Source organism: Chiloscyllium punctatum, chromosome 7 (assembly GCF_047496795.1).
Source record: "Chiloscyllium punctatum isolate Juve2018m chromosome 7, sChiPun1.3, whole genome shotgun sequence".
Classification (NCBI taxonomy): Eukaryota; Metazoa; Chordata; class Chondrichthyes; order Orectolobiformes; family Hemiscylliidae; genus Chiloscyllium; species Chiloscyllium punctatum.
Genome location: NC_092745.1, coordinates 122,828,566 through 122,843,697, shown reverse-complemented (window position 1 = coordinate 122,843,697; position 15,132 = coordinate 122,828,566). Strand labels below are relative to the sequence as shown.

The window sequence follows — 15,132 nt, the reverse complement described above, 5'->3', positions numbered from 1 at the left end:
TTGTAATCTGGGCCTCTGACTCAATGGTGAAGACTCTAATTTTCCATTCAATCATGTGACTGGCAAAATCTTGTGACAGACACAATCACGTGACTGGATGAGAACATCTCGGATTCTCACTGCCTACAATCGGAAAATTTTACAGATTGACAATCAACTTGTTTGGCCATGTCCTCAATGCCCAAACCCATAGTCATCAGGGCTTGGAGTGGGACCAGAACACAGAGGCCTAGAGGCAAGGACACTACACATTGCGCCATGAGGTACTAGGGAATCGCCGTTATTGGGAAAGACAGGAAGGTGGAGTTGGGATCAGCCATGTTCTCATTGAATGGTGGAGAGGACCTAATGGGCTGAATGGCCTCGGCTTCTGTTTTCTCCCTGAGTTCACTCTAATTCCGTGCTGCAGCTCGCTTGTTGCATCCTAAGATTGTTCTCCCTCCCAGGATCTAGTTTTTCTTTTAACTGTGTGATTGACGAGGCTACTTCCAGTTTTGAGAATTTCATTGACCTCCAGGCTCAGCAGCTAGCTACGAGAGAGTTTGCCACTGCCCTCTGTCTGAAGAAGTGGGACCTGACATCACTCTGAGTAGCCTGGCTTTTATTTTATTGATCACCCTTGTCCTGGACTTCACTCGGCAGAGGAAATTGCTTCTGTCTGTCTCATCAAGTCGTTTAAAACATGATAACACACTTCGTATGAAATCATCTCTTCCAACCTTCTGCTTCCCTGCTCTCAATATTAATCATGAGCTTACTTCGTTTACTTAGAAAAATACAGCGCAGTACAGGCCCTTCGGCCCTCGATGTTGCGCCGACCAAAGCCCACCTAACCTACACTAGCCCAATAACCTCCATATGCTTGTCCAATGCCCGCTTAAATGACCATAAAGAGGGAGAGTCCACCACTGCTACTGGCAGGGCATTCCATGAACTCACAACCCGCTGAGTAAAGAATCTACCCCTAACATCTGTCCTATACCTACCACCCCTTAATTTAAAGCTGTGTCCCCTAGTAACAGCTGACTCCATACGCGGAAAAAGGTTCTCACTGTCAACCCTATCTAAACCCCTAATGTCTGACCTTACAATGAATATAGGAACAGGTCCTTCAGCCCACAATGTCTATCAACCACAATGTCATTCTAAACTTTTCCAAACTGCCTGCATATGGTCTGTTTCCTAGAACTTTTCTTTTCTAAGCTTATGATCTTCTTGGTAATAGTTACAGTCATAGAGTCATAGAGATGTGCAGCACCAATACGGACCCTTTGGTCCAACTTGCCCATGCTGATCAGATATCCCAACCTAATCTAGTCCCATATGTCAGCACTTGGCCCATATCCCTCAATCCATCTTATTCATGTACCCATCCAGTTTCCTTTTAAATGTTATAATTGTACCAGCCTCTACCACTTCCTCTGGCAGCTCATTCCATACATTCACCACCCTCGGTGTTAAAAAGTTGCCCCTTAGGTCCTTTTTATATCTTTCCCCTCTAACCTTAAATCTATGCCCTCTAGTTTTGGGTTTCCGCAACCCAGGGAAAATACCTTGTCCCTCATGATTTTGTAAACCTCTATAAGATCGCCCCTCAGCCTCTGACACTCCAGGGAAAACAGCCCCAGTCTATTCAGCCTGTCCCTATAGCTCAAAATCTTCCAACCCTGGGAACTTTCTTGTGAATCTTTTCTGAACCCTTTCAGGTTTCACAATATCCTTCCGACAGGAAGGAGACCAGAATTGCACACAACATTCCAAAAATGGCCTAACCAATGTCCGGTACAGCTGCAGCATGACCTCTCAACTCTTATACTCAACGCTCTGACCAAGAATGGAAAGCATACCAAATGTCTTCTTCACTATCCTATCTACCTGTGACTCCACTTTCAGGGGACTATGAACCTGCACTCCAAGGTCTCTTTGTACAGCAACACTCCTCAGGACCCTATCATTAAGTGTATAAGTCCTGCTTTGATTTGCCTTTCCAAAATGCAAACAGCACTAGAATTAGTGGATGTGATGGCCTTGTAGTATTATCATTAGACTATTAATCCAGAGATGCTGGTAATATTCTGGGGACCAATTTTCAATAAAAAAGTTGAAACTAACAGTCTAATGTTGACCATGAAATGATTGTCGATTGTCGGAAAAAAAAAATTGGTTCACTAATGTCCTTTAGGGAAGGAAGCTGCCATCCTTACCCAGTCTGGCCTACTTGGGACTCCAGACCCACAGCAATGTGGTTGACTCTGAACTGCCCTCTGAAATGACCTAGCAACCATTCAGTTGTATTAACTACTCGAAAGGAAAAAAACAACAAAAATGGACAGACCATCGGGTGCTGACCAAAGCTTCTTAAATGACAATGGCATAAACAGCCCTGTATCGCTGTTCCTTCAGCGTTGCTGGGCCAAAGTCCTGGAATACCCTCCCTAAATGACATTGTGGGTCTACGTACAGCACATGGACTGCAGCAGTTCAAGAAGGCAGCTCACCACTGCCTTCTTAAGGGGCTGCTATGTATGGGAAATAAATGCTGGCCAACCGGCGATACCCATGTCCCACGAGTGAATTTTAAAAAAAGGCTTTCCTTAAACATCCACATTTCACTTGTTTTTCTGTATGTTTTATTTGCAATGGCCTTTTGTGTTTCATAAACCAGGACAGCCACCTCCCTCTGTCCTCAGCTCTGCAATCTCTCTCCTTCAAAATAATCAACACTTTCTATTCCTCCTGCCAAAGTGGACAGGTTTGCTTTTCCCAACATTATTCTGCATCTGCCAAACTTTTGCCCACTCACTTACCCCATCTATATCTCATTGTAGACTCTTCTGGACAACTTATTTTCCTATCTATTTATGTGTCATCAGCAAATTTAACTAATGCACCTCAGTCCCTTCCCCCGAGTTATTGTTATAGATTGTACCTCAGTCCCTTCACCCAAGTTATTGTTACAGATGGTAAATGTTGGAGGATGCAGCACTGAATGCTGTGGTACTCCACTAATTATAACTGACCAACTCAAATATGACGTTTTCATGCCTGTTTCCTGTTTGCTAAACAATCCCCAATTCGTAGGAACTTGTTATTATAGAGTCATACAGAGCCTTTGGTACAACTTGTCCATGCCGGCCAGATATCCTAACCTAATCTAGTCCCATGTGTCAGCACTTGGCCCACATCCCTCAATCCTTCCAATTCATGTACCTATCCAGTTTCCTTTTAAAAGTTATAATTGTACCAGCCTCCACCACTTCTTCTGGCAGCTCATTCCATACACACCATCCTCTGCATGAAAATGTTGCCCCTAAGGTCCCTTTTATTGCTTTCCCCTCTCACCTTAATGCCCTCTAGTTCTGGACTCCTTCACCCCAGGGAAAGGACTTTGTCTATTTTTCCTATTTATGCCCCTCATGATTTTGTAAACCTCTATAAGGTTTACCTCAGCCGCCGACGCTCCAGGGAAAACAGTCCCAGCCTATTCAAGCTGTCCCGATAGCTCAAACGCTCCAACTGTGGCAAAATCCATGTAAATCTTTTCTGAACCCTTTCACATTTCACAACATCCTTCCGGTGTCACCAATATCTTGAGTTCAGCGTTTTGTGAAATAACCTTTGATGAGGTGCCTTGCCAACTGGATTTTGTAAACCAACATTAATTGGTTCCCCACATCCAGCTTGCTCGTTACTTCACCAAAAACCTTGAAATTAGTCAAGCATTATTTCCCTCTCATAAAACTATGCTGACTGCTTAAGTCTATTATGGTTTTCTAAATGTGCAACTGTAACCTGCTTAATAATGGATCAAATACTGGCATAGATTGAGAATTAGCTGAGTCAACTCCCTCCTATTGGAAGGATGTTGTGAAACTTGAAAGGGTTCAGAAAAGATTTACAAGGATGTTGCCAGGGTTGGAGAATTTGAGCTATAGAGAGAAATTGAATAGGCTGGGGCTGTTTACCTGGAGCATCGGAGGCTGAGGGATGACTTTAAAGAGGTTTATAAAATCATGAAGGACACAGAGGGTAAATAGATAAGGTCTTTTCCCTGGGTTGCGGGAACCCAGAACTAGAGGGCAGAGGTTTAGGGTGAGAGGGGAAAGATATAAAACGGACCTAAGGGGCAACTTTTTAACACAGAGGGTGATGTATGTATGGAATGAGCTGCCAGAGGAAGTGGTGGAGGCTGGTACAATTACAATATTTAAAAGGCATCTGGATTGGTATATGAATAGGAAGGGTTTAGAGGGATATGGGCCGGTTGCAGGCAGGTGGGACTAGATTGGGTTGGGATATCTGGTCGGCATGGACGAGTTGGACCGAAGGGTTATTTCCGTGCTGTACATCTCTATGAGTCTAAGTAAATAGGGAATGGGAATAAAATTCCAGTTGGGAAGGCAATAACTTGTGGGACACTGTAGGGATCAGGGCTTGGATTCCAGTTATTCACAATGTATCATTGGGAACCAAATGCAACCTTTCCAAGTTTGCAGATGACACAAAAGCAGGTGATATTGAGAATTGTAAGAGGGAAGCAAGGGCGCGTCAGGACAATCTTCTGAACTCAAATCCTCTTGCAATGAAAGCCAACATTGGGGTGGCATGGTGGCTCAGTGGTTAGCAGTACTGCCTCACAGCACCAGGGACCCAGGTTTGATTCCAACCCCGGGTTACTGTCTGTGTGGAGTTTCCACATTCTACCTGTGTCTGTGTGGGTTTCCTCTGGGTGCTCCATTTCCTCCCACAATCCAAAACTGTGCAGGTCAGGTGAATTGGCCATTGTAGATTGCCCATAGTGTTAGGTGCATTAGTCAGATGGAAATGGGTCTAGGTGGGTTACTCTTTGGAGGGTCGGTGTGGACTTGTTGGGCTGAAGGGCCTGTTTCCACACTGTAGGGAATCTAATCTAAACGTACCATTTGCTTGCTGAGCCTTCCTACCTCCTTTCATTGACTAGTGTACAAGGACACCCTTTGCTCATCTGCACTTCCAAATGTATTCTCATTTAAATAATATGCCTTTCTGTTTTCCACACAGCAGAGTAAAACTTCACTTTTATCCATGTTCCATATTTTTATCTGCTCATTTAACTTTCTAGATTGTTAAACACTTCCTACTGGTCTTTCAGTTTGTAACGTGTAACTATTTCTCCTATTTATGCCCAATCTGATAATAACTTACAATATCTCCTCTGGTTGGGAAGTCTACAACCAGCAGTCATAGTTTCAGGATGTGGAGTAGGCCATTTAGAACTGTGTTGAGGAGAAATTTCTTAACTCGGAGGGTGGTGAGCCTGTGGAAGTTGCTACCACAGTAGGCTGTGGAGACGAGGTCATTGAACATATTCAGAAAATAGACTGGTAATTTTTTAGTTAACAAAGGCATTAAGAGGTATGGGAAAAAAAGAGATATGGTGTTGAGACAGAAGCTCAGTCATGACCGTCTTGAATAATAGAGCTGGTTTGAAGGTCTACTCCTGCTCCCAGCTTCTCTACTTTTTGTCTCCACCATTTTGTGAACAGAGGTGTCACATTTGAAATTTTCTAATCCACTGGGATCTTTACTAAATCTATAAAGTTTTGGAAACTTTATAGATTTCTGCAACCATCTCTTTTGACACCCGAGGATGGAAGTGATCAGGTCCAGAGGATCTGTCAGCATTTGGTTCTAGTAGTGTTCCCAGCATCTTTTTGCTGGTGATTGCTTCTTTCTTTTGTGGGATGTTTTTGTTCCTTTTACATTGTTTAATGCTTCCACCATCTTTGTTTTCCAATATTAATTCCCCAGTCTCACCCTCTAAGAGAATAACGTCAACCGTGGTTATTCTTTTTGTTTTTAGTTACTTGTAGAAACTCTGACTATATTTTTAAATATATTTTTTGTCTTCATTAATTTTCAATCCTGCTTTGCTGGCTCCTAAATTGTGTTCAATCCTCTAACATACCATTAGAGTCATAGAGATGGTCCTACTCGTCCATACCGACCAGATATCCTAAAATAATTTAGTCCCATTGCCAGCACTTGGCCCAGATTCCTCTAAACCCTTCCTATTCTATACCCATCCAGGTGCCTTTTAAATGTTGTAATTGTACCAGCCTCCATCATTCCTCAACATTTTTCCGATAGGAAGGAGACCAGAATTGTACGCAATATTCCAACGGTGGCCTAACCATTGTCCTGTACAGCCGCAACATGACCTCCCAACTCTTGTACTCAATACTCTGACCAATAAAGGAAAGCATACCAATTGCCTTCTTCACTATCCTATCTACCTGCGATTCCACTTTCAAGGAACTATGAACCTGCACTCCAAGGTCTCTTTGTTCAGCAACACTCTCTAGGACCTTACCATTAAGTGTATAGGTCCTGCTAAGATTTGCTTTCCCAAAATGCAGCACCTCGCATTTATCTGAATCAAACTTCATCTGCCACCTCTCAGTCCATTGGCCCATCTGGTCAAGATCCGGTTGTAATCTGAGGTAACCTTCTTCACTGTACACTACAACTCCAATTTTGGTGTCATCTGCAAACTTACTAACTATACCTCTTATGCTCGCATCCAAATCATTTATGGAAATGACAAAATTTATTGGACCCAACACTGACCCTTGTGGCACTCCACTGGTCACAGGCCTCCAGTCTGAAAAACAACCCTCCACCACCACCCTCTGGTTCTACCTTTGAGCCAGTTCTGTATCCAACTAGCTAGTTCTCCCTGTATTCCATGAGATCTAACCTTGCTAATCAGTCTCCTATGGGGAACCTTGTCGAACACCTTACTGAAGTTCATATAGATCACATCTACTGCTCTGCCCTCAATCCTCTTTGTTACTTGCTCAAAAAACTCAATCAAGTTTGTGACATGATTTCCCACGCACAAAGCCATGTTGACTCTCCCTAATCAGTCCTTGCCTTTCCAAATACATGTACATCCTGTCCCTTAGGATTCCCTCCAACTACTTGCCCACCACCGAGGTCAGGCTCACTGGTCTATAGTTCCCTGGCTTGTCCTTACCACCCTTCTTAAACAGGGGCACCACGTTAGCCAACCTCCAGTCTTCTGGCACCTCACCTGATTGCAAGACACCAAGTCAAAAATAGCCTGGTGCTATAATAATATGCTCTATGACCTCTTCTTCCAGGTTACCTTTGTCAATCTGATTTGTCCAATGTATGTGAAGATTAAAATCACTGTGATTATTGCAAAAATCCTCTTAAAAGCACCTCTTATTCCTCCTATACTGTGCCTTACAGTGTTCCTACTATTAGCAGGCATGTAAACTATTCCCCACATGATTTTGTATCTATGTTACTTCTCACCTCTAATCAGCACCTTCATCTGCTGAATTAATTAGCAAGAAAAAAATCTAGTAGGAACAATTGAGTGAAATTCCCACAGGGGTCGAGGGAGGATGTGAAAAGGCTTCTGATCTTCCATCAAAACTTGCCAAATCCCTAAAGAAAAATCCATGCCAGCTTTTTAGGGATAAGAACCTGTGAAGGATGTCCACCTCCATCATTTGCTGCTTTCCCTCTCTATCACTTTTGCAATCCTATGTTGCCTTTGGATTTCCCTTACTATTCTATTGAGTGCAATCCTCAATTCCCAACAGCTCCAAATCCAAATTTTCAGTCATAACTCTGAACCCTCAGGATGGTTTATTCAATTATCCTGACATATGAGTGGAACCTTCACCAAGATCCACTCATTTTTATCTTCATTATCTCACCAGCGCATCATAGAAACATAGAAGACAGGAGCAGGAGTGGGCTATTCAACTGCTTAAGCCTGCTCCACCATTCAATACGACCATGGCTGATCACTGAGATCATTTCCCTAATTGCCCCCAAATTCCCTTATTCATTTTTGCCATAAGGGCTATATCTACCTCCGTGATAAACAGAATGTTTTGGCCTCAACTGCTTCCTGCAATAATGAATTCCAAAGGCTCACCACTCTCTGGGTGAATACATTTCTCCTCAACTCAGTCCTAAATGGTTTACATTTAGGGGAGGCAATGGCCAAGTGGTATTGTCACTGGACTGTCAACTCAGAGACAGAGGTAATGCATGGGGACAGGGCATAAATCCTGTCACAGCAGATGTTGGACTTTGAATTCAAGAAAAATGTCTGGAATTAGGAGTCTAATGATGACCATGAATCCATTGTTGATTGTTGGAAAAACCCATCTGGTTCACTAATTTCCCATTAGGGAAGGAAACTGCCACCCTTAACTGGTCTGAATTCCATGTGACTCCAGATCTACAGCAATGTGGTTGACACTTACCTGCCCTCTGGGCAATTAGGGATAAGCAATAAATGCTGCCTCACCAGCGATGCCCTCATCCCATGAATGAATAAAGAAGAAAACCCTTATTCTTAAACTATGACCCCTGGTTTTGGGCTCTCGCACCATTGGGAACATCCTTCCTGCATCTATACATCAGGAGTAACATTCTCATAACTGTCTTAGAATGCCTTTAGTAACTCTGTTTCTCCCTCCTCTCATGCTGCCAAGCTTATGTTTATATTCATCGTAGAATTGGTATAGAGCACTAGGAGGCCATTCAGTCCATCATGTCATACACTCGCTACAGTGTGGAAACAGGCCATTTGGCCTAACAAATCCACACTGACCCTCCGAAAAGTATCCCACCCAGACCCATTTCCCTACTCTATTATCCTATATTTAAGGAGAAAGTGAGGACTGCAGATGCTAGAGATCAGAGCTGAAAATGTGTTGCTGGAAAAGCGTAGCAGGTCAGGCAGCATCCAAGGAACAGGAGAATCGACGTTTTGGGCATGAGCCCTGCACCTCACCTACACATCCCTGAACACTATGGGCAATTTAGCATGGCCAATTCACCTAACCTGCACGTCTGTGGACTGTTGGAGGAAACTGGAGCACCTGGAGGAAACCCATGCAGACACGGGGAGAATGTGTGCAAACTCCACACAGACAGTCGCCTGAGGCTGGAATCAAACTCAGGTCTGGAATCAAACCCAGGTCCCTGGCGCTGTGAGGCAGCATTGCTAACTACTGAGCCACCATGCCACCCCTCTATGCTGGTTCTCCAAACAAGCACTTTACTTTGCCCTGCTCTCCTGGCTTTTCCTCATGACCCTGCATATTCTTCCTTCCCAAATAATAATTGCTAATTCTCTTTCCAACGCCTCAGCTACAACTATTCTGAAGCAGCACTTCTCTAACATAAAAGGACGAATTTGGAAAGTACTTTGACAACTTAAATGTGACAGTGTGCAGCTTACTCTGCATTTAATCTTGGTTAAAACTTGCCTGGGGGCAATGTAAAGTATAGTTTTCCCTACTACTGGTGCTACTGGTGCTGTTGTAGGAAATAGGAGATCCAATGAGGGACCTAGAGACAGAGGCATCAAGCTGTTGTCAGTGACAGGCTGGTGAGGGAGGGAATGGTGAAGGGGGGCATGTGGCAATGATAAGGTGGCGAACATAAAGCGAGTGGGAGACAACGATGGGATGGCAAGAGGATGGTAGTGAGGTTGGCAAATGGGGTGGCGAGAAGCAAGGCTGTGATGTGTTGGTGATGACTGAGAGATGTTGACCAGAGGCAGCAAGGAGTGGTGAGTGAGTGTTGACCCAGGAGATGGTAAGAAGGCAGAGAAGCTTGGGAGTAGGATGGTGAGGGGCTGGAAATGAGGGGCCAGTGAGCAAGAGGGGCATGTGGGATGGTGACTGGGTGGCAATGGAACGGTGGCAAGGTGAGTGAAGAGTGGGTGGGAGCAAGAGTTTGGAAGAGGGATGACAAGTGAGATACAGTGAACAAGAGACTTGAGGATTCAGGAGGGCGAGTGAGGGGGTGCAGCAAGGGCCTGAGCAGGTGGCAAACAAATCAGAAAGTTACAACCAATGTGACCACCGCTGTTGACAGCACACAACAGCGAGGTCAGTGATACGAGAAAGTGCCAGTCACTGTGTGCATCAATGAAAGTAGTCAAAAAGCTTTCAGGCATAAGCCCTTCATCAGGAATATCGAGAGGCGGGGGAAGGGGGCTGAGAGATAAGTGGAGGGGTCGGGTGGGGTTGGTAGCTGACAAAGTGATACGTTTGCAGGTGGGGGGGGTGATTGTGATAGGTTGGTGGGGAGGGTGGGGCAGATAGGTGGGAAGGAAGATGGACAGGTAGGACAGGCCAAGAGGGCAGTGCCGAGTTAGAGGTTGGATCTGGGATGAGGTGGCAGGGAGGGGGGGGGGGTGGGGGGGGAAATAAGGAACTGGTGATATCGATGGATTGATGTGTGTGTTTTGCCTTCCCACCAACCTCCCCTTCAGCCCACCCCCAACCTCTTATTTACCTCTCATCCCCTTTCCCCCTCTCACATTCCTCATGCCCTAAACATCGTCTGTCCTGGTCCCTGGATGCTGCCTGACCTGCTGTGCTTTTCCAGTGCCACACTTTTTGACTCTGACTCTCCAGGATCTGCAGTCTTCACTTTCCCCTAATCAAAGAAAGAATCTCAGGCTAATATTCTGAGAGCATGGGTTCAAAACCCGCCATTCCAGATGGTGAAATTTGAATTCCAATGATGACCATTAAACCACTGTTATCAGAACAAATTACTGCAGCTGCTGGAATCTGCACTGAAGGCAAATGCTGGAGTTCACAGTGGGTCAGACAGAATCCATGGAGAGAGAGCAAACTAACATTTCAAGTCTAGATAATTCTCCATCAGAGCAGTTCTGATAAAGGGTTATCTAGACTCGAAACATTAGCTTGCTCTCCATGGATTCTGTCTGACCCGCTGTGATCTCCAGCATTTGTAGTTTTCATTAAACCACTGTTGACAGGTTTTTAAAAAACCCATCTGGATCACTAATGTGGTCATTTAGAGAAGGAAACTTTCATCTTTATTTGGGCTGGATGTGAATCCAGACTCACAGCAACATGATTGATTCTTAAATGTTCTGTGCATTTACAGATGGTCAGTGACACCCTCATCACATGAACAAATAAAAAACTGATTCTCCTGCTTCTCGGATGCTGCCTGATCTGCTGTGCTTTTCCAGCACCACTCTAATCTAGACTCTGATTTCCAGCATCTGTAGTCCTCACTTTCACATAAATAAAAAACTGCTCCTTGTTCAATGCCAGGAGCTAAATCTGGAGAAGCTGTCAATTTGACCTGGTCAAATCTTGTTGATTTGATTCCATTAATTATTGTCACGTGGACCCAGGTACAGTGAAAAGTTTTGTTTCATGTGCAGTACAAGCAGACCATAGCATACAAAGTGCATTAGTGTAATAGAGCAGAGCGAGGAACACAATGTTACGGCTGCATAAAGAGCGAGATCAAAATCGAATCTAAAATTTGAAAGGTCCATTCAGAAGACTAACAACAGCAGGGAAGAAGCTGTTCTTGAATCTATTCATACGTGTACACAATTTTTATCTTCTGCCCAACGGTAGAGGGTGGAAGAGATCGTAAGGGAAGTGGGAGGGGCCTTTGATTATTCAACCCTGTCGCAACAACGTGAATATTTTGAATGATTAAATAACAGAAATGTGCTTGCTTTGCAAGGGTTTGCAAAACATTCCTGAGAATGTCACTCAGAAAAGTAAAAGAATTAGGGGTAACTAAGCCCAAATGGTGGTGGGTAGAGTTTTTAAATAAGAAAACTGTAAACTGCCATCAGCCTATCAAACATCTAAATAACACAGTGAAACTGTTATTAATGATGATTTGGATAATAACTATTTGCATTGGGTATAATTCGATTGTATATACAGTGTGTGACTAATAGGTAATTTTTAACCAAATTAAAAACAGTTCAGTTAACACATGCACACTTACTATTTGCATCCATTTTATCTGATCACTGACTACATCAGTGAAATTGTGCTCAAATTGCTACTGTCAGTAATTATTTGCTTCTTAAAAGCATTATTAAAGTAATCCATAAATGCATCAATTTCTCATTGTGAATCTTAGGTAATATTTGAAACTTGCATCACAGGTAGACAGGATGGTTCAGAAGAAGTTTAGCATGCTTGCCTTCATTGCTCAGACCTTTGAGTGTAGGAGTTGAGATGTCATGTTGAGATTGTACAGGATGTTGGTGTGGCCTCTTCTGGAGTGCTGTGTGCAGTTCTGGTCGTTCTGTTACTGGAAGGATATTATTAAATTGGAGAGGGTTCAGAAAAGATTTACCAGGATGTTGCCAGGACTGGAGGGTTTGAGTTTTAAAAATAGACTGGAAAGACTGGGACTTTTTTCACTGGAGTATAAGAGGTTGACAGGTGACCTTATTGAGGTTTATAAAATTGTGAGGGCTATAGATAAGGTGAAAGACAAGTGATTTTTCCCTAGGGTGAGAGTTCAAAACTATGGAGTATATTTTTAAGGTGAGAGAAGAAAGATTTAAAAAGGACATGAAAGGCAACATTTTTTACACAGAGAGTGAACAGCTAGAGAAAGTGGTGCATGCAGGTACAGTTACAACATTTAAAAGATTTTTGGATAAATTCATGAATAGGAAAGGTTTGGAGGGATATGGGCCAAGTGCAAGCAAGTGGGACTAGTTTAGTTTGGGATTATAGTCAGCATGGACTTGTTGGACCAAAGGGTCTGTTTCTGTGCTGCATCACTGCATAACTTGAGATAAGGGGGTCAATAGACAATAGACAATAGGTGCAGGAGTAGGCCATTCTGCCCTCTGAGTCTGCATATGAAAAGACCACAAGAAATAGGAACAGGAGTTCGGCCCCTCAAGCCTGATCCACCATTTTGTAGAATCGTGGCTGATCCAACACTCCACACTTCCACTTTTCCTGTAACCCTCGATTCCCTGACTGATCAAGAATCTACCCATCTCAGCCTTAAATACTCACAAGGACTCTTCCCCCACAACCCTCTGTGGCCAGGAATTCCAAAGACTTACAACCCTCAGAGAAGAAATTCCTCCTAATGTCAGTGTTAAATTGGCACCCATTTGCCGCACCGTGTGGGCGGCACGGTGGCACAGTGGTTAGCACTGTTGCCTCACAGCGCCAGAGAACCGGATTCAATTCCCGCCTCAGGCGACTGACTGTGTGGAGTTTGCACGTTCTCCCCATGTCTGCGTGGGTTTCCTCCGGGTGCTCCGGTTTCCTCCCACACTCCAAAGATGTGCAGGTCAGGTGAATTGGCCATGCTAAATTGCCTGTAGTGTTAGGTAAGGGGTAGATGTAGGGGTATGGGTGGGTTGCGCTTTGGCGGGGCGGTGTGGACTTGTTGGGCCGAAGGGCCTGTTTCCACACTGTAAGTAATCTAATCTAATCTACTCTGAGACCGTGCCCTCTGGTCCAAGACTCTCCTGTGAAGAGAAACATCCCCTCAGCATTTACCCTGTCAAACTTATGAAGAATCCTCGATGTTTCAATGAGATCACTTCTCATTCTTCTAAATTCCTTTGCAAGGAGGAAACCAAAATACGTTTGAGAACCACCCCTTAAAGTGATCAAGCAATCTGATTCATAAAAAGTGAATCTCAGAAAGCATTTGGTACGCTTGCCTTTATTGGTCAGTGCATAGAATATAGGAGTTGGGAGGTCATGTTCCAGCTGTACAGGACATTGGCTTGGCCACTTTTGGAATACTGTGTTCAAATCTGGTCTCCCTGCTATAGAAAGAATGTGAAACGTGAAAGGGTTCGGAATGATTTACAAGGATGCTGCCGGTGATGGAGGATTTGAGCTGTAGGGAGAGGCTGAATAGACTGGGGTCGCTTTCCCTGGAGCATCAGAGGCTGAGGGGTGACTTTATAGAAGCTTATAAAATCATGAGAGGCATGGATAGGGTGAATTGCTAAGGTCTTTTTCCCAGGGTAGGGGAGTCCAAGGCTGGAGGATACAGGTGAGATGGGAAAGATTTAAAAGGGACCTAAGGAGCAATATGCAGAAGGTGGTGCAGGTATGGAATGAGCTGCCAGAGGAAGTGGTGGAGGCTGGTACAATTGCAACATTTAAAAGGCATTTGGATGGATATATGAATAGGAAGGGTTTGGAGGGATATGGGCTGAATGCTGACAAATGGGACTAAATTAATTTCGGATATCTGGTCAGCATGGACGGGTTGGACTGAAAGGTTTGTAACAACTCTGCGACTCTGTCAAAACTCAGATAACCCTGATGTGTCAGGAACTAATTACAGGCGCTAGTTACAAAATCGCGCATCGCCCACTGACTTGTCTGCAAGTGCTTCGTTTCTGTTTTCGAAAAGCGAAGTTCCCAATGAGCTAAAACCCATTTCCCCCGAAATGGACTCACACAAAATGTCTCAACTTTTCAAAGTAAACGGTTGAGATGGCGTTGAATATGGATGCGATTGGGAGCCTCTGAGGGTCAATTCTTATTTCTTGAAGACCTGGGGAGAAGTGGTCTGGGGCTAATTGTATTGTGATCATATTAGGAGATGCCCTACGTCCCCCCCCCCCCCACCCTCCTGCAACCCAGCTCACCTCAAACAGCTGGGGTATCTGCTTCTTGACCAGGTAGTCTTTCCACTCGGCTGTGGTCATTGTCGGCTGCTCCTTGCTGCTGGTTTCCCGGGGCTGGGCTGTGAGTTAGGAAGGTAAAAACGATTTCGCTGCTCGTTGGATGCTGCCTGAACTGCTGTGCTCTTCCAGCACCACTAATCCAGTATAGTGAGTTAGGAAGGTCGACCTTGCATCAGACTTGCTGTCCCCTGCTCCGCTGTGTGGCCGTCCTCCCTGCACGTCCTTTTATAACCAAACCCGCACCGCCCTCCGAAATAGCTGCTTCTGATTTGAATTTTGACGAACTCGTGCCGAGATTCCCACAGCAACCAAATCTGCACTCGTCACCAACCCCCCCCCCCCCCCACCCCCCCGATCTCATTTTCGGCAAAATAAAATGAAAACGATGGGAAACGAAAGCAGGAATTGCTGGAGAAACTCAGCAGGTCTGGCAGCATCTGTGGAAACAGAGAGAGGAGCATTAAAGCTGTGGGCCCCGGGCTTCTCCAGCAATGCTGTTATTTGTCCTCAATGTTAGTATCCTCCAGGGATGTTTAGTTGTTCACAGGGGATTTAATACTCACTCTATATTCAGTCTTTACTCAAAATGGTTTCGCACAACATGCATTGATATA

At 44.4% G+C, this 15,132-nt stretch overlaps 1 protein-coding gene across 1 annotated transcript in view; it reads right to left on the bottom strand.

The window, feature by feature from the left end:
• The window catches only part of ak5 (adenylate kinase 5), an 82,280-nt gene extending 67,551 nt beyond the window's left edge, over positions 1-14,729 (bottom strand). Inside the window, exon 1 of the mRNA XM_072574752.1 lies at positions 14,480-14,729. Within this exon, the coding sequence (XP_072430853.1) occupies positions 14,480-14,539 (60 nt within the window). The 5' untranslated portion in view covers positions 14,540-14,729. The remainder of the gene's footprint in view (positions 1-14,479) is intronic.
• Positions 14,730-15,132: the final 403 nt, after the last annotated feature.